This window comes from Manis pentadactyla, chromosome 2, assembly GCF_030020395.1.
Source record: "Manis pentadactyla isolate mManPen7 chromosome 2, mManPen7.hap1, whole genome shotgun sequence".
Lineage (NCBI taxonomy): Eukaryota > Metazoa > Chordata > Mammalia > Pholidota > Manidae > Manis > Manis pentadactyla.
In genome coordinates this window covers 158,803,137-158,828,203 of record NC_080020.1, presented here as the reverse complement: position 1 = coordinate 158,828,203, position 25,067 = coordinate 158,803,137, and the positions used below count along the sequence as shown (strand labels likewise).

General features: G+C 40.6%; 1 protein-coding gene and 1 pseudogene across 3 annotated transcripts; both read right to left on the bottom strand.

Moving 5' to 3' along the window:
• The window catches only part of LOC130682548 (interleukin-1 alpha-like), a 58,567-nt pseudogene extending 51,713 nt beyond the window's left edge, over positions 1 to 6,854 (bottom strand).
• Positions 6,855 to 6,962: 108 nt separating this feature from the next.
• LOC130682549 (RNA/RNP complex-1-interacting phosphatase-like) lies at positions 6,963 to 19,746 on the bottom strand. Of its 3 annotated transcripts, none has more exons than XR_008995766.1 (4): positions 17,906 to 19,009; positions 15,004 to 15,135; positions 9,808 to 9,868; positions 6,963 to 6,989 (listed from the first exon to the last, which is right to left on the bottom strand). XR_008995766.1 is itself a non-coding variant. In XM_057497018.1 (4 exons), exons 1-3 carry the CDS (start codon positions 19,540 to 19,542, stop codon positions 9,833 to 9,835), a joined length of 288 nt encoding a protein of 95 aa, XP_057353001.1. In that variant the 5' UTR covers positions 19,543 to 19,746; the 3' UTR covers positions 6,963 to 6,989; positions 9,808 to 9,832. The 3 variants fall into 3 exon arrangements, 2 of the variants coding, with proteins under 2 accessions (XP_057353001.1, XP_057353000.1); XM_057497018.1 differs by lacking the exon at positions 17,906 to 19,009 and adding an exon at positions 19,423 to 19,746; XM_057497017.1 differs by lacking the exons at positions 6,963 to 6,989; positions 9,808 to 9,868; positions 17,906 to 19,009 and adding exons at positions 12,343 to 13,188; positions 19,423 to 19,746.
• Between the last annotated feature and the right edge of the window lie 5,321 nt (positions 19,747 to 25,067).

Below are 25,067 nucleotides of genomic sequence, written 5' to 3'. Positions count from 1 at the left end.
TCCCCATATCTGCATCTCTATAGCTTCTGAAGCCACCTGGCCAAGCATGAAGTTCCTGTTTGCCAAATCCCATATTACAGAACCTTTCACTGCCTTTAATTCAGAAGAGTGTAACAACTCTGAGTGCATTCAGGTCATCTATCACTGGAACTAAGTTTTAATTTCACTCAGACCAAGCGCACTCCTGCAGTGACATGGCCTCAGCATTGTTCCTATAACAAAATCCTGTAACTGATTCCTGTTTTGTTCCCTGGAATTCTGAGTTTTTCCTGCTTTGATACATCTCTAGGATCCTGTTTCCTCCAAGGTTGAGCACTGTCTTTCTCTTGCCCATATGTCCAGGCACCTGATTTCAGCTTATGCATCCCAGTCATTTGTTACCAACCCTGCTTTGCTGATCCCTAATGACCTCTGTACTCAAACACCCAATGTGCCCAGCTAGGTCAACCTTTGCTTCCACTTGTGGCTCCTCTTGAACAGATGCTCTATCCCCTGGATATGTTACTCTCATAGCTCTCGCTACTCGGCTTCCCATCCTCCACTGTGGAGCTTGCACTACTCCAGGAGTACAATCTAGTTTCAAAAACGTGCCTATGCTACTCAGATGAGATCTGAGTCTTCATTCTGATTCTAACAGGCAAGATCAGTGGTGCTCAAATTCTCAAATATTAGCATATATATGACAGTTAGCTGAAAGGCTTTTTAAAACAGAATGGTGGACTCCACCCCCAGCACGTCTGATGCAGTAGGCAGAGGGTGGGGTCTGAGGATGTTCACTTCCAATAAATCCTCAGGAGATGCTAATACTGGTGTGGGAACCACATTTTGGGAACGATTGCTCTAGAGCCGAGAGATATACTTGCCTGTAGATAAATGACTCTGAATGGGGACTCAAACTTTGTATTTGGTGTTTACTTAGGATTTAATGCTCAGTGAATCTTTAAAATAATTGTTTAAAAACAAGAGGAGGCATTACATGAGAGGTCCATACCTTTATGTAAAGATCATTTGAAAAAAGTACTCTGTGACACTGACAGAAAATGCTTTCTGTGGAAGCAGAGGCAAAAAATAAACAGCAGCAACTGAAAGGGTATCTTGCTGCGACCCTCCTAGCTACCTAAAATATATGTAATATATATTGAACTGTCCTGTTAATATGAGGATAAAAATGTGTCAACTTGATTCTCACAGAAACTGAAAAATCCACACGAGTCTCTCTTCCTATATCTGTTCACCTTGCCTGTTCCCTGTCCTCCAGGAATGGCCTCTTTCTCTAACTATTCTCCTCCTCAGCTTGCCTGCATTGTGCCTAAACATGGCAGGCAGAGAATCCTAGGGTTCCAAGACCCTACCTGTTTGCAAGGGGGGAGGAGGCTACTCTAAATGCAATACTGGTTATACTATGTGAGAAGGGAAAGGGAAAATATCAGCAATGTCTCTCGTGTATAAAAGAGTGGGATGGCAGGATACCTGTGCAGCCTAAGAAGCCAGAGATAACAAATTATGGTCAAAAGAACTGCAACCAAAGGCTGGAAGAGGAAAGGTTTGCAATCAGTGATGTCTTCTAGCTCTCTGGTGTTTGCATCTAATGAGCAGAGCTCAAATTGGGAAGGATCAGGCACTTAAAAACAGCACCCCTGCTGCTGGAAGCTGACAGAAAGTAACATCCATGAGCGTGAGAATGCCGGATCAAGGCTTGTCCCAGAAACAATGCCTACAACGAGGAAAAAAAGGAAAGCAGAATAGAGGTGCAAGTGCAACCTGGCTTACCCCAGCGCAGCCCAAGGAAGATCAGATTCAAGGAGAAGAAACTAAAAGGAAAGATCCTTGGAACACATCTTTCCTCACAAGGTGCACTCAACAAATTCATCCAATTCTTGAACCAAGTTACAGAAAGAGCTCCTTAATCCCTTCCTGTGCTCCGAAAAAAGGGCAAGTGCATTAAACACATCAACTGATATGATTTCAGAACAAGTGTAACTGCTCAACCTAAATGTTGCTCCTTCCTAAGGATATGAATGAACAGTACATATAATTTAAAATGTGTCATATATGTTATAAAATATATTATAAATAATTAGTATTTTATAGTAATGAACATGTATAAGAAATGTTGAGATGATTTCTCCTACATAAGATCCTGGGGGGAAGTGAGGCTATCACACCTGTCTTGTAGGATTCCACCTTCACACACTCAGCCATTTAGGTGTTGTTTTAGCTCTGCTACTACTCCCTCCATCAAATCCTGCCTTCTAGTTGGGAAGCTGACCTCCATATTGGCTACCTCACACTGCCTGCTTGTGACATCGTTCTCCCACCAACCTACCACACCTGCTGGAATCTTGGGGTTTCCATGGAGCTGCTTATAAACAAACCTGGATCATCTCAAGGGACCAGTGACCAGTGATCTTCATCCTGGACACACGTGCTCTTTGGCTTCAGTCACTGAGATATCATCTACTATATTATCCTCATCTCTTATATCTACAGTTGTTGTTTCCTCTTCTTCTCTGACCATGTCTGGTAAGGAAAGGAACTTTTTAAAGATTTTCATTACATTTTTTTTGCCCCTAAATGTAGTACAGATTTAAAATAGCATGAAATAATGGGGGCAAGTGTCAAACTAGAAATCTGGAGACCTAATTTCAGTTTTGACTTTGACATTTACTAGCTGTGTGACTTTGGAAAAGTCATTGACTCTCCAAGAAAATCTGTTTTTTGCTCATCTGTTACATTAGGAAGGCAGATTACTTCTCTCTGGACCCTTTATTTTCCAATATTGAGTTTTAAAGGGCACCAATGTAGAAAATGAAATCAGAGGTATCTTGAAAGAGCTTCAACAGAAACAGAGAAAACAAGGTGATGTAGGAAACTGGCAGTATATGTTGAGATGTATCATCTGTAGTGGCCTCCCTCCACTAAAGTTTCAAATCAACTATTTTTAATTTAATGATGTTCAAAAAGTACTATCCACACATTTTGGAGTGTTCTATCTAAACTAGGTGAAAAGAGAAAGTAAGGAGAGAGGATAGAGAGTACTAGGCTATTCAAAAGGAAGGAAGTTGAAGATTGTTTTCATCAGCACAGGCCAACAGGAACCAAGAGGGTAGAGAAAATATAAGAATGAAGGCAAGCATGGAGCAGCTCTCATCAAAAAGGAGCAGTTTGAGTGGAATGTTGAAGGAATCAAAGATTTTAAATTAAAGCAGAAGCATAGAATGAAATCTGCTCAGAGCAGGGCAGAACACAGTTGATTTAAGCAAATGCTTCCATGAGTAGACTAAGGACAGTAAGGCCAGACAGGGAATCACACATCAGAAACAAGGAGCTTGTTCGTTTTTTCCTGTTGCCTCTGTGAACCACAGATGACACCTTACAGTTTTGAATGTAAACATTTTAGAAGTATGTTTTAGAAATCATACTTCCTATAAACAAGAAACTAAAATGGTTATCTAGGAGAGTGAAGGAAACAGAATTTTCACTATTTTATGTCATTCTGATTTTTAAACTTGTAGATGTTCTGCCTATTAAGAATAAAATTAAGTCTTTTTTAAAAAATGTTATCTCCTCACTTGAATCAGGACTAACTGCTTTTGTGATAAGTAAGTTCCAAGTCAAGACTGCTTTCTATCTTTAGTTATTTTCTTCCTAATACAGAGAGCAGACTAATAAACACCCATTATCTGCTTTTAGATATTAGCTATTCTAAGAAGGAAAAATCAAGCCCCACAACTTTAATTCCACATTTATCTAATAAAATTTTGTGGAGTCCTTTGGGTTTTCCTAAATTAAAAAAATTAAATTTAATTCTAGCCATGATGGTTTTTCTGGGCTTTGGGGACATTTTCCTGGATGTTGAAGACTATGATGTAGATTTTAAGATAAATATTAAAACCTTCATGATACTTGTTAAGTGCTCTTTTCTCTTCTCTTATGTGATTATATTAATTGAAATATATATATTTCTACTAGGCTTGATATCTGTTACTTGCTGGCTAATATTCAGACAGCTATGAAAGAGCACAATAATGGAATTCCTTTATACTTAGTATCTTGCTCTCTGCTTTGCCTCAGTTTTTACTGAAATATTTTTCTACAAAAATTGTAGCTACCTGTATTTACACATTTATTGCATTTTGCTGCTGTTTATGCAACTTTTTACTGATATTATCTTCTCTGTCTGAATGTACTGTCTAGGAATTCATTCAAAATCACCTTCTACTGTGGGCTGTTTTTTGGTCAGTAGTACTCACTAACATACAGTAGTCAATATTCACTTTCATAGTGTTCCACATACGATACAGAACTCCATTTAATAGTAAACTTATGCTTAATGCTTGCTCCATACATACCCCAGTTTCCATTAGTATCTCCATATTTCTTTTTTAGTTTTGTGATATGTTTTTCATAATTTTTCTCATTATCTTTCCAGAACTTATATTTCACTCTATATAAATCATATGTAATATCACTTTTATCCATGTATGAATTTTTACTGTCATTATTGTTACTATTATAACCACTTTATAGAAGAATAACCTAAAGCTCACAGAGTTTAAATAACTTTTTTCTCTCAAAAAGCACTTTTTGAGAAACTCACTCTCAGGTAGTCATTTTGAGGGAGGATCAGAAACATGGCTTGAAGAGGGTAAGAATGACTGCTTAAATTTACCAACTGGACTAAGCTATATGTGAACTCTGGGTAAGAGCATGTGAACTGCACAAGTAAAATGGACATGAGGATTACAATGGAAGCAGATGTGCTATTTTCCAATGGACCAAAAAAAAGGGGGGGGCCCATATGAAAAGTTTTATTTGTTCTGGTATTGGGCAGTGTAATGCTCAGAGTAGAGTCCTGGCAAGGAAGGCAGGATACTTAGGGTCCTTTAACCTGGTAATGACACTAACATAATGGGAGAACTCGAACAAGCCCATCTGACCTCTCTAAGCCTCAGTCTCCTCACTTGTAAAACAAGAGTATTAGAAGTTCTTGAGGGACCTCCCAGTTCTAAAATGCTTCAGTTCTAGGAAATAGCACAGGAGAAGATACTAATGCAGGCTCATAGGGAAGAAGGGCAGGGAGAAGGTTGCTTCTAGCCTAGAGAACCTTTAGGAACCCCTCTCCTGGGTCTTCTGCACATCTGACCAAGCTGGGAGCATGGGCAGTGAGTACTGAAGGATATCAAACTGCTCCAGCACTGAGAACCAGCAGAAAGGCACTGATTCTTGCTATGTCTAGTGAGTTGATGTTACAGTCTTCCTGATAGCAGCAACTTTAAGGTAATGCTGCTACTCTGACAGAGAATTTTCAACCTCACTGATTTTTTTCCCTACAGAAAATTTCCAAAATCCATCTTTACCTGGAACTTCACATTCTCTGCAGTTCCCTGCTCCTGTGGTGAGCCATGCAGCTTCTTCCTTAACAGGAAGAGGCTGCGATTTCTCCAGAGTCTCTGCTCCCACTGCCAGTTCGACATGGCTGCCGCCATCAGCCTCTGGCACCTCTTTCCAGCCACTCATGGGTACTGCCTACCTTTACCAACATCCCAGCACAACTATGTGGTCTGCAGTTACCAGCCAGCGCCAGATCTCCACTTCAGTCGGAGACTTCACTATGACTGTCACTAACCAGAACAGAGCCATGAGTATGGCAACTCACTATGCTCAGACTTCGTATGCCAACTACATGGTCCCTGTGTATCCATCACTTCCTGGCAGGCTTGTTCAGGGAATACCAACCCAGATGCTAAATCAGGGACATAGTCTGTCACATCCTTACCAGCAAGGGAGCCAGATATATTATTACAATCAAGGCACAACGGGGACTCTGCGATCTGGAGAACTTGTCCCCTGCTGGCAATCCTATGGCTCTGTGACAAATACAGGAAGTAGGGCCTCTGCCCCTCGACCAGAAATGACGGTACTGCAGGAGATTCAGCCCGCAGGTACCCAACCACCAGTCTCCACATCTGGAATCCACTACTACGTGTCTACTCAAACCATCACAGAAACACGTTTTCAAGGTGAGTGCAAACAGCACGTATGGAGAGGAATAAGGTCAGCATTCAAAAGAAAGGTCAAATAGGTAGAGTTCAAGTCCTGAGACTTCAATAACCACCACTCTCTCTCAGTGCTCTTTATTTTCAGACCTAATGGAGGTGGGAAGGCAGGACACTGTGACGGTCATCTATGCCACAAGCACAGAGAGCATGCCAAGGGATAACATGCTTTTCACGGCCCTAGCTCATCACTCCCCCTGCACACTCCCACACTGCAAGGAACTCCCTTTTCCTGATCTAGTCCTGATTTTTGGAAGGCATTTCACTTATTGTGCTAGTACCAGTTTAACTTTCCCTCACTTTCTTAATTGACACCAGGATTTAAGACCTTTTGTTCAGGGATCTTGTCCAAAACAAGCAGGATATGAATCTGTCCTTGCTTACATATTTCATGAGGAAGAACTCCATTCTCTCTCTTAGTCTATGGGAGAGGTTTTCTTAACTTCTCAGGAAAGAAGATAGGATTATTGAAGACTACATATAAGACTGCTAGGCCTTGTAAAACATTTCATATTTTAAAAATCACTTTTACCTTTTATTTGTCTTCTAAAAGTCCTATGAAGTACAAAGGAAACCAAGCAAAGTGACATCAAATGATCAGCAGTAAGAACTAGAACAGCTGCCTCCTCTATCTCCTAGCACAGGGTGCTGCCCATGACTCTTAAGAACTAGTAGAAAAGTCTTGTCCATGTTGAGCAGTGCATGGTTTCTGTGTTGCATCTAGAAGCATCTCACTTACCAAAGACTGACTTCTTCCTTGTTCCTTTGTAGTGATGGAGACTTCCCGGGGTTTGCAGCCTCACCAGATATTTTGTCTGTCACAAGATCCACATAGCCAGACACTTGAGAATAACCCACCACCTGAGGTTGGAGGCATTTCAGTGAGAGCTTCAGTGCACGGTTCTGGTAATCCCTCGACACTTCCTCCAGCTAAAAATCAGGAACAAACACAGAATAACAATTTGGAGGATAGTAAAAACAAGCTTCTGAAGCCTCTGGATGCCTCCCAGATCACAGCAGAAAACCAAGATGATGTACTACCTCCTATACACATCCCTAATACTCACCATCTCCAGGCCTGCACTGATCCCCTCAACCGAGAGAAGCAGCCTTGTTCTGAAAACATTGATCTGGGGAAGAACAGCCTGAGCCTTGAGGACCAAGGCACACTTGTAAGTGAGAACGAATCGAACAGCAGTTTTGCAAACGTTGCTGACCAGGCAGGAGACAGTCAACTTCCTCAGTTCTTCAGTTCCTTGAAAAACTTTATTCAGTCCAAAGGTCCCAAGGTGAGCAAAACCCAAGATAGCAGAGCCACCGAATTAAACCAGGTGCAGAAAAGGTCATGTGCAAAAAAGAGGTCTCCTGGTCAAGCAATGAAGAACAATCATGAAGTCTCTGAGCCTCTCAGTGGTGCTCCCGAGGCACCGGAGGGAGACATGAATATCTGCAATGTTGCAGATGGTGATGAGGCTCCTGCGAACAAGTCCAAGCGTTCTAGACGCAAATCTCCAATAACTGCACCAAGGAGGACCAGAAAAACTAGGAGCTGTGCACAGAAGACCATAAGAACCAGAAAAAGGAACTCCAAGAAAGCTGAAGAGGGTGAGCAGTCTGGAAACAAAGTCAAAGCACAAAAAGAGCCAACAATTCCCCGGATGAAGCGGAAGAAAGATGAACCTGAGCTCAGCCAAGAGAACTTTGAAACACCTCTAAGCAGGCTAGGCATGCACATGCTGGAGTCTGTGCAGGTTTTTCATGCACTGGGGAAGAGGATTGATAAGAAACCTCGATTCTCTTCTTCCCAGGACTTGGGAAATTCAAGGAACCCCAAAGACCCCCAGCCACCCCTGGCCACCAAACCACGGCTGAATATTCTACATGAGGGGAAAAGACTTCAGAGAACTCATGTCAAAGACCAGAAACCAGATGGCAGTGTCAACAAGGAGTGTCCATCTCCATCTCAGAGTGAACTGCCACCTCCTGGGAAGCTCAAATTTGTGCCTTTGCATTTTTTGATGGAGGAAAGGTCTCCAGTTTGCCGAGTTCCTTGTAGGCGACGGTCTCCGGCCTCAGACCAGCCAGCTTTGGCGTCCTCTACCCACCCTGGCTCTACAAATGCAGCTCTGTCTACTGCAGTCAATTCATCCCAGCAAGCCCCTGCATCTTTAACAGATCCTGCCTGCTCATCTCTGGGTCCAGTCTCGACCAACTCAACCCAACCAGACCTGACCAAGTCTACCCAGAGTAGTGTCACCAAGTCTGCTGCTTCTAGACCTGTACCCTACAGAACATTACCTTGCAGTTCTCTCCAGCAGGAGCCCATTCCCACTGCTGTGCCCCAGAACCAGCCTCCACCCAAGCCTAAAAGCCCATACATAAACCAAGAGGTCTACTTCTTCATACCACGTCCATGGAGGATATCTGACATCCTTGGGCCAGAAGTGTCAGAGCCCGTCACAGAAGAGCAGAGGCCAGAGCGGGAAGCTATGAAGAGGCAGGCTCAACAAGAGCGTGAGAATGCTGCCAAATACACCTCCTTGGGGAAAATACAGTTTTTCATTGAAAGGGAAAAGGAGATGGAAATTGCTGACTCCTATGGCTATATAATAATGTAAGAGATGATAGGATTGTTGGTGCCACTTTGGTTACCAGATGCAGATACATAGATATAAGTTTCCACATGTAGACAGATAGATAGATATGGATAGATAAAAGTTTCCACACGTAGATAGATAGATATGTTTCCACATGTAGATATAGATAGATAAAAGTTTCCACACGTAGATAGATATGTTTCCACATGTAGATAGATATAGATAGATATAAGTTTACACACATAGATAGATTTAAGTTTATGAAAAATAGACAGATAGATATGTTTCCACAAGTAGATAGATATAGATAGATATGTTTCCACACATAGATATAAGTTTTCACATGTACATACACCTGTCCACACTTGTTTGGGTTGTAATTCTACAGGCAACTATGTGATTCTCAAGTATCTATTTCCTCTCTAGACTGGTAGGATTCAGAGAAGGCTGGTCAAGTCTCTCTGCCCACAAAGTCTCACAAGTCTTTTTGCCAGCACCCAGCACAGTGCTTACACAAAGAAGATGCCTAATACATATTTTCTGAATGAACATAAATTGGCACAGTGCAGCAACATCCACAAAAACACAAGGGTTGCTCTGATTCAGAAATTCCATTCTGAGTGAAATGGTCTCTGAGAAGACAGTATATATGTATTCAAAGATGTTCATACAGGAATATTCATTACTTCAATATTTTATAATATCAACAACTTATGACTTTCTTATGGTCATCAGTAAGCGAAGGAGCAATGCAACCTTAAAAAAGAATGAGGTCTCCAAAGACTTTTATACGAAGACATCTGCCATACACTAAATTATAAAACAGGATGTCTAAATATTATACCATTAACCTGAAATTAGTATGTCAACTATACTTCAATTAAAAATTTTTAAATAAAAATAAAAAATAAAATCCCTTCTCAAAATAAATAAGTAAATAAATATCATACCATTAAAGTACATGTATATGCGTATGTCTGCATTTTTAAAGTGAAAAAGCAGGTTAAACGATTTCCGGTGGTATCTCTGCGTGAGGATAAGACTGCTTTCTCCCTCATAAGCTTCTACGCTGATTTTCTGCAACCAGCTTACATTACTATTGTAAACCAAACAACTGGAACAGGGTCTGCCTCTCGAGGTTGGCAACTCACCTGCAGATGAGGTAGCCAGTCCTGTTTACACCATGGGTACAGTGGACGCCGATAAGTTTGTCTGTAAAACAGGGAATAGGGTTAAAGTCACGGCACACTACCAACAAGTGATGCGCCTTTCTGGAGAGTGACATTTCTTAGTCACACAACACTACCACTACCCTGAAAAGGCGTAACTCTGAAGAGGAATGTGATTTTGTGTTTAGGAACATACTATAAAGAATTATCTAATACCAAGTCAAAATTCACTCTCTGGGAAACTGTGAAGAGCCCCCAGTTAGACGCAAGGGTATAGACGGGAGAAGGCCTGGTCAGGTCCAAACAGCTAAACCATATTGAGATAAACCCATCTGTCTTCCTAGAGAGTGCCCATCAGTGATTGATTTAAGTACAGGAAAAGGGAGTGGGAAAAAAAGCAAAACAGGGTAGAAGAAGAATGAAATCTGGTTTTGAGTGACACAAATGGGAGGTTCACTTCTGATGTGGAGTTATTAAAAAAACAGGTCCTATAGCACTCCTTCAAGGCCCCAAGTTGCTTCAGCTCCTCCTCTCACTGCCTGCTCCCCGCAGGCCACGGGCCCCTGCACCCTGGCAAGTACCCAGATGAACAGCTCTGACCCTATTTTATGATGAAAAAGCAAGACTTGGAAATATGTAAGTCTAAGCTACCCAGCAGGCAAACAGAACAAAGTCTAGAATCAAGTCTAAGATTTCTCCAAGTGTGCCACAGAATTTCTTAGTCCATCATTTAAAAGCATTATAAAGAAATTAAAATTTAAAACTGTAGTTTTTCATTTACGCCTGCAAAGCGTAGGTCTGTGACTAGCTGGTGTCTGATAAGAGAGGACTTGTTTTTTACTGTCTGGATTACTACCTTCCTACTTCTAATCGCTACTATTTCAATTGCTCCTCCATATGGAAGATGTTATCTTTCCTAAATGTAAACTTGGTTGGGTTACTTCGTTGCCTAAAAATCTTCATTTAGCATACGGTAATGCCCACACTCTGAGCATAGCATTTAGAACTCTTATAAACAGATATCAATCTGTGTCTCCAACTGACCTGTAATTCCACAATGATCCAAACTATGGCTTACAAGGGCCTGCATGACCCACCTCCCTCCTGCCCACTGCCAGCCTCTCTGATTCCATTTTCTACTGCTCTAAACTCAGTGCTCCCTCCCTACTCCAGCCACACTGACTTCCTTACTAGTCCTCAAACATGCTGAGCATAGTTGTGCCTCAGAGGCTTTGTACCACTATTCCCTCTGCTTTAGGACACTTTTCCACCACCCCTCTAATACCCAGTGGCTTGGTTCCTCATTTCCTTTAAGGCTGTGCTCAAACAACATCTTCATACGCCTTCCCTGACCACCCAGCACACTCCCTCCCTTCTCCGTCCTGTTTGGTGCTCTCCAAACCACTTATCGTCATGACGTTCCATGTACTCACTTCATTCTCTCTCCCCGGCTAGAATGCAGAGGATGGAGGAGCAAGAACTGTCCTCTGCTCCTACTTCCCACAACAGTGCCTTCAACTTAGCAGGTATCACATAAATATTTGTTGGAAGTGCACATATGAATTCCACGCCCTTTCACACTACCCCCTCACACAGCAGAGGCTGCCTCTCCATGGCACATGTCCAAGCTCTGAGGCTTTTGTACATTTCCTGATACCTGGGCTGTCCTTTCCTCATTTTAGTGAAATTCTCTCACCACCTAGCCCAGATGCTGTCTCCTCAGTGAGGCCTTCCTCAATCTCTCCTCTATATTCCCATTGCACTTAATTCTTTTATTATAATTAACCCACTGTCTTTACGGTGGAAAATGTCGTGTCCTCTTCATCTGGGAGCTGGTGTCTGTGGAGGGGCCTATCACAGAGGTGGCCAGAATGATGATAAGCAAGGCCCCGAGACCGCTACGGCAGAGCCCCGTCAAGTTAGCACCATGGGGGCAGACGACCAACACGGGGCCAGCCTGTGCAACGACTACACCCGAGAGGGACCGAGATTTACCAATGTGTCCTCGGGCACTCTCAGGGACCTTTAGCCCTCATGGAACAGACGGGATGCCATCGGTAGTTCTAGGGAAAGGAGCCTGGAGGAGTGAGCAAGCTGGCAGCGGCTCCCTAAAATCTTAAGAGGTGATGTTTCTGTAACTACAATTTATACAAATTAGAAAATTTACCTTATCTATCGATGCCCTGCTCAAGACTCAGCCTCCCAAGTTCTAAAGTCAAAGTGGAAGGAAGATATGTGAATGGGGCTTATGATATTTAAGAGCCAGTGCCCGCATTAAACAACAAGGTTGTAATTTAAAAGTTAATCTTAAAACTCCTGTCTCTCTCTTTCATCCCCTAACTTCCCAATGCCATCTCTATTCTTTTTCCCCTACTCCCTGTTGATATGTGTGTGTGTGTATATATATATATATATATATATACACACACACACACACACACACACACATATGCAATATTACTGTCTGTCCAGCTCAATAGTGTATATTTCTCAGGCTAAATTTAGAAAGATGGCCAAATGAACACTTCACGCTGTGGGCCAGTCACTTTCCAAAGACAAGGGACCTCAGTTTTAAAATATGACAAATGCAATAGTCTTCCTGATAGTGAGATGCCAGAAAAAGGCACATGGATCCTTAAAATTCAGAAGCTATTAAGATCTATTTGCAACAGAGTAAGGTAGACTTTAAAGCAGGAACAAGAAAACACTGGCCTTTTTAAGCTCTTTCTGTCCGCAGAATGACAGTAAGAGGTGGCAGTGTCCTTCCCCACTTGAATCCAAAGTGGAAAAATAGCAGGAATATCTTAAATACCCATGATGAGGATGCCACTCCACTGGTCCATTTGTTTCACTTCTAGGGGTCTGTCTCACTCCAAAACTTCGTCTTTTGTTGTCTCTTTTATATACTCTAAGACCCTGAGATTCTTTATCTTTTCCTTTAAGTCCCACCTCTTAACCAATATATAAAAGAACATTTTTATATTTCCCAATCAAATTTTTAAAAAATAGATGAATAAGCTAGTTCAGTTCATATCTCTCACTAAAATCACTTTCCAAACTAACTTTGTGGCCATAAGAAGAAGTAACACCTCACTCTATTAGCATCTGACACCTGACATTTCCACTTTAATAATATTAAACACAATAGGCCCAATGGCAAAACTATTAAAAATATTAAAAACTCCCAACCCCATTCACAATGCATACTGAAGTTCAGGTAAGAAAAAAAAAAGAACTCACATTATCTTTATTTTCTTTCAAAAACCCATTAACAGCATATTTGAATTTAAAAGTAGTGTCATCATCAGGTACCTGATGCCCAATTGTATAAATTTTTAAGTAAGGAACAGTTTCTGGTAAGTCCTATAATGCAAAACAATGAAAATGTGTATTATTTCATCTCTAGGGAAAGAATTAAAAATGAATTAGAGGAGCCAGAATAAAACCAAGAGATTATAATAAACTTGGCATGTCAGTAATCCTGCTAAAAGAGCCATTTTTTCCCCCAAAGCTGCTTCAACCTGGAAGTATCACTTGCTTTTCATTAAAACTGCAGGATGCATAGTCAATAGGCACATAAAACTGCACGCAAAGTCCATGTGAATGAATGTATATGTCACCAGAAATTACATAAATAGTTCTACCTAATATTTTACATTTCAGGGGCCACAAAGCAGCTGTGATTTAAGTAGAATAGAGTCAGAGAAGAACTTGGATTTGAATTGTGAGACAAAGCAAATTTCAGATACTGTTGAGAACTGCTATTCTTGGCGTGGGAGAGAGTAGGTACTGATAAAAGACAGAAGAGCTTAACTGAAAATCCTGTTGTTCTGAACTTAAACTGAAAATCCTGTTGTTCTGAACTTAAACGGAAAGTATCAATGTGAACTTTTGATGTATGTTATTTTAAAAGCAAACACAGAAACACATTTCCTAGCTCTGACCCAGCACTGATAAAAAAGGACTCAGGAGCCTAACTGAGAAGCTCCAACTGGCCAAAGACGGGGCCTCAGTTAAGAATAATAACTGCAATGGAGTCCACAGTGATACAAATAAATAAACAAAACAAAATCCCATTGGTCACCACTGGAGGATACTAGTGAATCAGCCCATTATTTTGAAAACTGTTAAATAAAAGGAAAGAATCATGACACTACAACTGGGCAACCAAATAGATAATGAGGGGCAACTTCTCTTGATGGAAGTATACCCAGCTAATAAATGAAGAAAACAACAACAGAATTCACCATTTCTCACAGCCCCAAACAAATTAATGGACGAAACTATCAATCATGAGTGACTGCTAATATCACAGAAAGACAATCACTAGGAGATATTAGTACTACTACCTCATCAGCAAAGGACTGTTACAAGGATCAACTAAGTCAGTGTACGTGCAAGCAGTTTTTACATGGCAAACTGCTATGCAAATACTAACAAACGTTAGGTGTCATTGTCTCCCAAGTCCATGCAACTGTCAGAAGGAAAATTCTTTCCCACTGATATGCTACATGGGCCAACAGATTATATGGGTTTCTGTATCAATGGCAAAAGGTATTAGGAATAGAAAGCATGCAACTGAGAGAACTGTCTTTTCCTCTGATGCTCACACATGCTCAGGCAACTGCTTAAAATAAGTGCTAGGGACATACGAGGTATTCCTTTCTATTAGACTACTGCTATTCTTACTACAGGTTTACTTCATTTTCAAAATAGAGAACACGAAAGCTTACAGCATTTCTTAAGCACATACAAAGCTTACTGCCAAATGTATAATTAAGGAAACCATTTGGTTCCTTCTTTGAACTATTATCCTTGAAAGAAGGCCTTTTTAGGGCAGTGAAACTATTCTGTATGTCACTGTAAGGGTAAATACTTGTCATTATATACTGGTCAAAACCCATAGAATGTACAATATGTTGAGTGACTCATAACATACACTAGGGACTTCAGTTGATAATGATAGATCAGTGTTGGTTCATTGGTTCTAACAAATGGACCACACTGTTCTGGAATATTGATGGTAATCTTTGTCGGGTGAAGGAGAGAGGGTATAATTGGGAGCTCTTACTGTAAGATGATATTTACTGAATTCACCTATGTAAGATGATAACTACTGAATTACTATGAACTAATACAGTATCTGAAAGGTTCTTTTCAATTAAGGGTTTCACTTACCTCTGGCTTATAATAGCGGTGAGTATATGTTAAATCAATAATCAGTCCAAGATCTTCATTCTGTTCTTGGACTTTGTTAAAAAGATCCAAGGGGGAAAAACATTCTTCTGGAGCAAGATTCTCTTCAAAACTCTGGCAGAGAGAATGATATAAGAAAGAGCAGATGGGTGCTTAATATCCTTTATTTTATTACCCATTTATTCAAGCCCCGTGTTGCTAACAATGAGATGCAAAGGAAAATTTCCACTCTTCTGGAAGTTACAAACTATTGTATAATGCTTTCTTACAGAAAGATTAGAGGAAGAAAATAAGCTCATTTCTATCATTTATTTCTGTGTTTATTTGTTTCATGTTGGTCTCCCAGCCAGACAGTAAACTTCCAGAAGGACCACATCAGTTTTGCCCCCCACTGCATCTCCAGCTCCAAGGGGAGTGCCTATAAATAGGCACTTATAAATAGTTCTAGAATATTTATGTATGTGAAGGGTGGATTTTATTGCTAAACATTTTTTTATGTATTTGGCTTACTTATGTGCTCTTTTCCATACTGTTATGTTTGGTTATTCAAATGCCAGCAACATACTTTTTTATCAATTAACAGACTAGTTTTTAGAGCAGTTTCAGGTTCACAGAAAAACTGAGTGGAAAGCACAGAGAGCTTCCAATTATACCCTCTCTCCTTCACCCGACAAAGACTTACCGTCAATATTCCAGAACAGTGTGGTCCGTTTGTTAGAACCAATGAACCAGCACTGATCTATCATTATCAACTGAAGTCCCTAGTTTATGTTATGAGTCACTCAACCTATTGTACATTCTATGGGTTTTGACCAGTATATAATGACAAGTATTTACCCTTACAGTGACATACGAATAGTTTCACTGCCCTAAAAAGCACCTATAGTCCAGCAACACTTTAACATAGATTAATATCTGGTACAGCTAGATGTTCCCCTTCCACCATTATTCTTCTTTTTCAGAAATTTCCTGGCTACTTAAGTCTATTCTTCTATATGAATTTTAGAAAGAGCCTATTTGAGATGATGATAAGTTTATAATTAATGCAAGAAGATTTGACAGATTTATGGTGTTGAGTCTTCTGCATAATACTGTAAGTTTTGAAGAGTAAATTAATTACATCAAGGCATATTAACTCTCCAGTTTCTCACAAAGTTGGAGCTGATGGATCAAATACCACCTTCAGCTATCTGAATAATAACTAATTTCAGATAACCAATTTGTGTTAATCCTTTAGGAAGCCTTCCTTGATTAACCTTATTACGGTTTTCCCCTCCTTTGAATTCCTAGAAATTTCTCGCCATGGCAAATATTTGACATTTAACATATTCTCCTTTGTATTCCAGTGTGCTTGAGGAGAGACTGGCAAGTACTGAGGCTGCTTTTCCTTGGTGACTTCCATAAAACACACAGGAGACCAATGTTACATTTCATTGTCACACAGAGATATTTCATCTTCCTGACTCTACTGTATGAAAAGGGGGTACAATGGGAGTGGTTCTACAGCCCTGTTATCCCCTTTATGGTACCTTAATCCCAACACTGAATAAAACTACTTGAGTACACAGAGCCAGGAGAGGCTTTTCATAATGACAGTGTGCAAGACACCTGGGGCAACGTGGAGGAAAGGGAACTGAAGAGTCTCCCTGTGCTTCTCTTGCTGGTGGACTTCCAGACAGGCACTGAGCAGGGACCCTTGTGGAACCTCAGGAATCCACTTTTAGAGGCCATGGAATAGGCAACTGAGGCGTTGGGCCAATCACACAGAAAGGAGGAATACAGGAGCAACCCCTCAGGAACTGCAAATGCGGGTGGGGAGTCCATTCATTCAACAAGAATTGTTAAGTATTTATTATATGTCAAAAAACACTATGCTTGGGGTTGGTGGATGTAAATAAGAACCATATGTTTATCTTTATGAAACGACTAAGTTTTTAAGTACAGAGATGCAAAAGAACTGACATAGCAAGTAAAAAAAGGAACCCTGACCTATGAGTCACAAATTACATCAATTCCCCATACATTAGAAGTTGAGTTCTTCCACAGACACATCCACACTATGCTGGGCAGTTTAATTAGTGACATGAACCTCTTCTCACCTTTTTTATGACAGTCAAATGCTTTCCCCACCTATTCCATTCTTAGTTCAATTTTCAGAGTTTCCATGCTGAAATCATGACCATACTGATCAGGTTATTTTTTGGGTTGTGACAGTGGTAACAAAGGTGTCTCAATGGCATTTAGTGCGTAGGGTCATAGATGCCAGGCATCTGGCCAAATTCATAACAGTCCTACAAATGTGTCTTACCCCCTAATGACTTCTGAATGTTCTAGTCAACATTCATGTAGGTGAAAAATCTGTTCGTAAGTTAAGCCTTAGAAACAAACTTCAAGAATAAACATGAAGGCTGTTTTTTTGCAGTTTTAATGTATAATCCATTAAGACAGTTGTCACCTTATCAACCAAGTGAAGGCTTTGCTTTATTTGGAAATCTGCTAAGTAAGAGCTGTTCATTATTATGAAAACTCTGGCCACTTAGGCAAAATAACTCACCTACATCAGGCCTCATTTAGTTTTCTGATTACACGGAACAAGTAACTATTTCTTTATGTCTAGCATAGTTATGGCCATTTACCTATTAAATGTAAATACATACTACAGTATTATGAATTCCTTTATCTTATTTATTCTTTATGTTATAGTACATTGTTTTCTTTCTTTAAAATTAAGAATGGAAGTAGATTGTACTTAGATGAATTTCATTTCAGGATACCAAAGGGTATTACAAAGTATTTCCTACAAAAAAGGGAAAATGGGGTGTGACAGGGTTGAGAACCAGTGTTCTACACGGTGAATTTGGATTTCTTAAAGAATACTGCTTACCTTTTCCAAATGAACTTTGAAGGCAATGAAACAGGTCCCTGGAATCCACTGTCCAACTGTGATATAGTCTTTCCACCTATCAATACATTTTCTTATTAGCCAATTTTTAGGTCAGCCAGTCTCTCTGCATAGAATGAAATCTCCTTGAAAATGAAAAGCAGAACCCAAAAGTAGGGCCTCTCTTATCTCTACTCTGCATTTTACTGCTCCACCTATTCAACCCCACCCAGTATCAACCTATACTCCCCTTCTTCCTGCTTCCCCATCTCGAAAACAGACAAGGCAACACAACAGTGCAAAGGGTTCAACAAATACGACACATCTAAAACCAGAGGCGGCCAGAACTTCTGCATCCCCAATAAAATCTAGCCCAATCCTGAACACTAAGGTGCCATTAATACACACATGTTGACTGAAACAGTTTAACTCTTTCACTTTACACTTTATTTTTAGTCCTAATACAACCAATGCCATCAAATGCAAGCGTAGTGAACTTCAAGTTCATATTTTAAAAGAAAATTTGATAGACAAGGGGGCCGTGAACTTCACTTAATAAGGCTAGGGGTAACAGTAAAAGGTAGTATTTGAGCTGCCTGCAGTAAGATTTTATATAGAATTAACTAAGGTTAATTCATCATATCTTAAGTATAGAAAGTTAGGGCAAAAGTGACACAAGATGGGTCTTGGGAAAGAGGGGATTCTATACCACGCAGTCTTGAAGGCCATGGAAACGAGTTTGTTTTTATTCCTAAAGCAATGCTTTTGTGCGATATTTACGGGAACTTTCCAAGCTGCATATTAAAAAGATGTCTTATGTGAAGAACTGAGTGAACAGAAACAAGAATCAATAAATATATACACTAATTAGGACCTAAAAGCAATGGATCAGGCAAGTTCTGTATTAGGATGCTGATGGAGGAGAGAGGACAGATTGAAAAGATATTCAGGACATAAAACGAAGGGGACTTAATGAGCTATGAGATGGCATAAAGCAAGATCTCAAGGAATAGAGTTCACTGAAAGCAAAGCCTCAAAATTAACCATTTGAATATACAGAGGGCGAGTTCTCAAATGAGACCTGTTAGAAAGCAACAGCATGCCCTTTGCGATTCCTGGAAACAACACACATTTTTCCAGTGAAAGTTTCGTTGTACTGGTAGATTTTTCATTTGACCTTTGCTCTTGTTAATATTTTTGTGGCAAATAGCGCAGCTTGAGGAATGCGGGGGCCTCCATTTTGGTAAGTAAGGGGTGGCCCCAATACTGACAGTCCCATCTTAAAGAGCGGTCCCTCTCTATTACACCCGGGGAACCAGGGCCCGCGCCTCGCTTTTATAAGGCCCTTGGAGAAATAAAAAAAACACACTGTCCACGTCAGCTAGTGTGAGCAGAGCAGTGAAAGCGTTACGGCCTCCCAGGAAGAGGCGCGCCAGCCACACGCAGCAGCAGAGTTCAGGCAGCTACGAGGCCCTGGAGCTGCGAGCGGGACGGGCCCGCACCTGGTCGAGGCAGCTCACCTTTCGGGGGCGTGGCTTCCACCCTTCCTCTCGTCGGAGGGCCGTCCGGAAAAGATGCCTCTCTGGCCCCAGCCGTAGCGGGCAGGATGCCATTGGCTCATCTGGGCCCCAAGACACCATCCACCCAACGCCAAGAGCCCCAAAGCCGCCAGTTCGGCTCCCTCTCGGCCAGAACAAGACTTCGGACTGGAAGAGTTTAGGTAGCAACACCCACAGCACCTCGGCTCCTTCTACTGCGCATGCGGCACCGCCCGAGGTGATGTCGTCCCCGCGGAGGCCGAATGGATGCAGGAGCCCACAGCGCCCTCCTTAGCCGGCGGTGGGTAGCGCAGGTCGATGAGCTTGCACACCTGCCAGAATTCAAGTAGTACAGGACATGGGATCAAAGTCAAGTCCCACTCCTCCATTTCCTTGTGGGGTTCTTCCGACATTTTCCAAGGGCTTACATTCACATTTACTGTATATGTATTTAAATATATTAAGTACCTATTTCTACATACGTGGGTATCCTCTATTTTAAGTAAAAGCACCATACTATATGAAATGGAATCTCGCCGGAACCCTCCTTACCCCAGAACAACTCAGGAGACAGGGGCTCACACAAGAGATTTTATTATCTGTTAGTGAAAATGGCTGCCCCCAGAGAGAGGGAGCAGCAGCTCCTGGGTGAGGAAGGAGTAGGGGTAGAGTGTGTTCTGCATTGGTGATTGGCTCTTAAGGGGTGGAGGTCTCAGCGCGCCAGAATTTGCCTCCAGCAACCACTACAGCCAAAGAGGTTTCTAGGATCAAATTAAATTCAGGAAACGTTGCATATGACATGCCACCTTTGGAAATTCACAAGGCACGTGAACATTAAAGGCTGTCAGAAACTATAGTCAAGAAACCTATCTCACTTTGTTTAATCCTGGGTTTTTGAAATGCTCAAACACAATGCCTTTCCTCAATTTACTACCTAACTAAATCCTGCAGAACTGATGCTCTCTACAACTCTCAGGGGAAATGTTGCTTTTAAAAATGCTCTTCCTTTGCCCATCAAGAAAAACATGTACCTTTGCAAACAGATTCTTCCATATTTACAAATGACATAATGAAGTCTTCTGAGATGTATGAGATTTTTTTTAAATCAAGGACTCAAATATATTTTAATCTCTCTAATAGCAAAGCAGATGTTGAATCTGTCTGGATTAAATAAGAGTGAATAATTAAAATGATAAAAACTTGGTGTCATAAATGGAAAATAGATCTCTCCATATGTGACATTCCTCTTTCCTTGAAGGAAATTAGGCCCATTGCTTCTACCATGTGTAACTCCAGAAGGGAAGTCCTGGGGCAAAATAACATTGAAATAGAACTTAGTCAAAGGGAGAAATAAAGTGGGAGAAACCCATTTATGGCTCATGAGCAGTCTTCCACTTCTGCTGTCCCGTGTGTCTCTCATGACCTGGCTGCTGAAGAGGGGGCCCCACTCAACCTCTCCGATCCAGATATGCCCTCTCTCACCCTTGTAATTACTGTTGATACAGAGATGGGCTACTTCTCTCCACCCCTTAGAAACACCTATTGATATGGAGATAAACTAAGCCAGGTGAGAGATTCTGGAAATACTGCAATTTTGCCCACACCATATATGGCACTGTGAAATCAAAATATATCACCAAAGAGCACAGATAAATATGGACTGCCTTCATTATCTAAGTGGACAAGTTCCTGGTCAATCACTGGCCTCAGGAGATACCATTCATTCATCTGTGTTTTTTAGGCCAGAGGTTCCTCTCAGACAGGGATTAAGAATACTGGTGAGAAAGGGAACAGAGAGGATCAAACATGGACTTTGGCTTATCCTGTCTAAGTAATTTACTTACAAGATCCATGCAACTGATTACAGTGTTAGAAGGGATTTTAGACTCCCTGTAATCATTTTTATTTGTTTTACAATATGATGTCAGAAAAGAATGCATAAAAATGAGTTTGGACATAATTCAAACTCTGTATGCATTAAGAAAGCTACCTGTGTGGAAAATGGAAGCTCCTATCACCAGGATCCTCACCTGACCCTAACCTATTTGATGATGTAATTGGCCTACTACTAGACTAATACTTCCACACCCATAGGCAATAAGCTATTATTGACTGACTCACTATATAAAGAGCTCCACCCAGTGCTCTGCGTGGAGGCAGAGATGAAGGAGGATTACAGATCTGCAGACTGCTGGATGCAGACATGATTCTAGAGCTCGACCTATTGCTGGGAGAATAAACTGGGTAATAACCCTTTTACCCCAAGAATGTTCCATTGTCATTTCTCTGTCTCACTGAATCCATAGTAAACTTGTCCAGGGCTGAAATCCATTGACAAGACATAGAGGGAAAAAAAATCCATAAGTAAAAGAACCAGTTTATTCTAGCAGAAAAGTGCCCAAGGAAAAGACAGATTAGTTGGGATTATAAGTGGGTCTGAATTCTAAATCTGTTTATAAGGAGAGACTATATGCTTTGCTTTGTTTCAGTCACATGGAGTATTAAAATACCTCCTAATAAGGTCATTAGGGAAGTCAGTTAACAAAGTTCTACACGGCATTTTATTGTTTTTAAGGAGATCTATTACTTAGAAAAATACATTTCCCAAATGGAGTTTACACTAATCCCATGATGTGCTGTTCACAAAAGGGTTCCAAGGTCAAGTAATCCTAAGGAAAAGCCACATATTTATCCACCCTCTCAGATGTTCTGTGCTCATTAATATATTTAAAGTTTTCAGAATTCCCATGGTAAAGAAGCTTTTTGAATTTGGCATTTCCCAATGTTAGGATTGTGGAATATTCTTCATTGAAGTAACAACAATTGAGAGCCTATGGAGTTATTTTTCCATAGAATACTTTTGATATTTCGTGGAGAAAGTGAAGGTGTCTGTGGCCAGGATTCTCACCTGACCCTGGTCGTCTTGCTCACTACACATGTGTGGGCAATATGTTGTTATTGACTCTATATAAAGAGACCCTCCCAGTGCTCTAGACCGTTGCAAGGCTGCAGGGCTGCAAGGCTGCAGGAAAGCAGAGACTGGACTGGTGGTGGTGCCAAGGACCAAGACTGAGACAGCTGTAGGGGCAGAGAGGCCCAGCGGCAGAGACCGGCTTGCTGCATGCAGGCTTGCACTAGGTGGATAGGATTCTAGTGACTGACCTGCCACCATGGAAATAAAGTTGGGTATAAACGCTTTCACCCCAAGAATGCTCCATTGTCATTTTTTCAGTCTCATTGAATCTATAGTGAACTTGCCCAGGGCTGAAACCCACTGGCAAGACAACATTGTCTAATAAAGTGTTATCCAATGAAGAGCTCACCTAGGGATTAAAATAGGAATGTTTAGGGTGGGTATAGAGTTCTAATACTTTCAAACGTCACTTTCTGAAAGATACTCCACTTTAAGAAAGAAGAATTTAATTTTTCATTAAAAGGAAATAGAGCTTTTGGTTGGTCAGAGTATGTTATACAAACAAGCGTAGAAGCAACAATTTCTACATAAGCCAAGTATCTCAGTTCTCAATAGTTTATCGTGTTTTGAGCAAAACTGGGATACTTCATTTACCTACAATTGGATTCATCTAGAGTATTATGAGTATTGTGGAGTAGTGAGATGGCAGAAATCATAACAGAATTGTACAATAAACTGGAGAACTTTAACATAAAGAAGAGATTCAAGTAGGGCAAAACATTCCTGACTTCAATGATTGAGATGATGGTAATATGAAAAGTGGAGTGTGTTTTGCAGATGCAAAAAAAAGCAGGATGCATAGTACAGGATGGAAGCTCCTAGTTAAATGTATTCTTCATTCAATACGTACTTAATAAACAGTATTATATGCCAGCCACTCATTTTGTCCTATTAGAGATGATAGTATCTCCAAGGACATTTTACAGGCAAGAAAATTAGTTATTGTATGACATGACAAAAATGCTATGATAAGGAAGAACTGGATAGTGTGCTGAAACACATGCTAGAGGGGCATAATTGAAAGGGTGGAGGTACTACACTGAGGGTCAGTAGGATGGGAAGAGTATTCCAACAATTGCAACGGTCAACCCAAACATAAGAAGAAGGTGAATGGCTCAAGGAACTGGAAGACAGTAAGCGAAGGAAGAGGTGGTATAAGGTGAAGTTGGAGAGGTAATCAGAGATCAGGTCAGGCAAGGCAGAGGCAGATGTGCTAAGGAATTTAAGCTTCAACTTAGGGAGATTAGAATCTCTACTATTAAGAACCAGGGGGTCATAGCTGAATGCTAGCAATACTAGTAAACATATCTTTTGGCTTTGGTAGAGACAGTATGAAGGGAGACAGATCAGAAACCATAGGAGACCAATATAGCACTTGGGAGATGATGTAGGATTTAACCTAGGAAAATGTCAATGGGAATTAAGAGCAGAAAATAATTAAAAGGATAGTTAAAATTCATAAAGTGCTCATTGTGCACCATGTACTGTTCCAATAAATTTATACTTAGCAACCCACTACAATCCTTTGAAGTAAGAATGCTTAGTGTTCTTAGCCCCATTTAATAAAATAAGATTCAAAGAATGAAAAAGTTAAGGTATTAAGTCAAAGAACCAAGATTTAAAGCCAGGAAGTCTCCATTAGAGAAAGGATCTTTAGCACCTATGCTCTGTGGCTTCTTAGGACTTCACATGAGAATTATTTAGGAAAAAGAAACAGGCAAGGTTTGCGGAAATATAAAGTACTGATGATAGTGCCTATATTTCTGGTTTGAGCAAAGAACATGTTGATATTATTAGGAGATAGCAGACATAGGAGGGATGGCATGGTTTGTGGTAGAAAATAATGAATTCTCTTGTGGACATGTTGGCTGTTAAGAACTTGAGAACCTTCAGAAGAAACCATTCAGGGGCCAGTGAGAGGGAGATCTGAAATTTAGTGTAATGATAGGGCTGCATATATTAGAATTTGGTGTCAAATCCATGGGAATTGAAGAAATTAATCAGGGACTATGTGCAGATTGAGAAGGGAAGGGGGACCATATCAAAACCCTTAATAACAGCAAAAGTAGCACGAAAGAAGAATCAAAAGGATTCACCAGAAGGAATAGCAGGATAATAAGACTTGTAGATTTCACTGAAGCCAAAGGAGGAGAGAATTTCCCAACTCTGAAAAATAACAGAAGGACCTGTCTTGGCAAAGTGTGAAAATTTGTTACTGGAAGCGTGAACATGGATATCTGTTGTCCAACTGCAGGGATTGTGTACAAAGGAGTTTATATTAGGAGTTTGAACTAGATGCCTCATTGATTTCCTTCTAACTATGAGATTTTGGGATTCTGTACATTTTTCCATTACAGTGTGAAATGATATATATTCCCAGAGCACAAAAATGTGTGATGACTTCCAGTGTTTGAGATGAAAAAACACATCCTGTGGTTCGTTTTCTCCCTTTCAATTTCTACCTGTTTTTAAGTTTGAATAGAGGTATGGTAGGTGAGATAGATCTAATAAAACACATTATTTGTCAAACCTGCCAATCTCTAAATTAAATATTGAATGACTGGGAACTTCTAATGATACTTATTTCAACTTGCCTATGAACTACTCAAGTGTTTTCAGACTTGCCAAGATCTGGAGCCTTGTGTATAGCAGG

Excerpts from the sequence above, each read along its gene's own strand:
- LOC130682549 (XM_057497017.1), bottom strand. The coding sequence starts at position 19,542 with ATGGTGTCTTGGGGCCCAGATGAGCCAATGGCATCCTGCCCGCTACGG. Across the intron at positions 15,136-19,422 it reads GGAAGCCACGCCCCCGAAAG|AGTTTTGAAGAGAATCTTGC; the intron begins GTGAGCTGCCTC and ends TCTCTCTGCCAG. Across the intron at positions 13,189-15,003 it reads ACCGCTATTATAAGCCAGAG|GACTTACCAGAAACTGTTCC; the intron begins GTAAGTGAAACC and ends TTTGCATTATAG.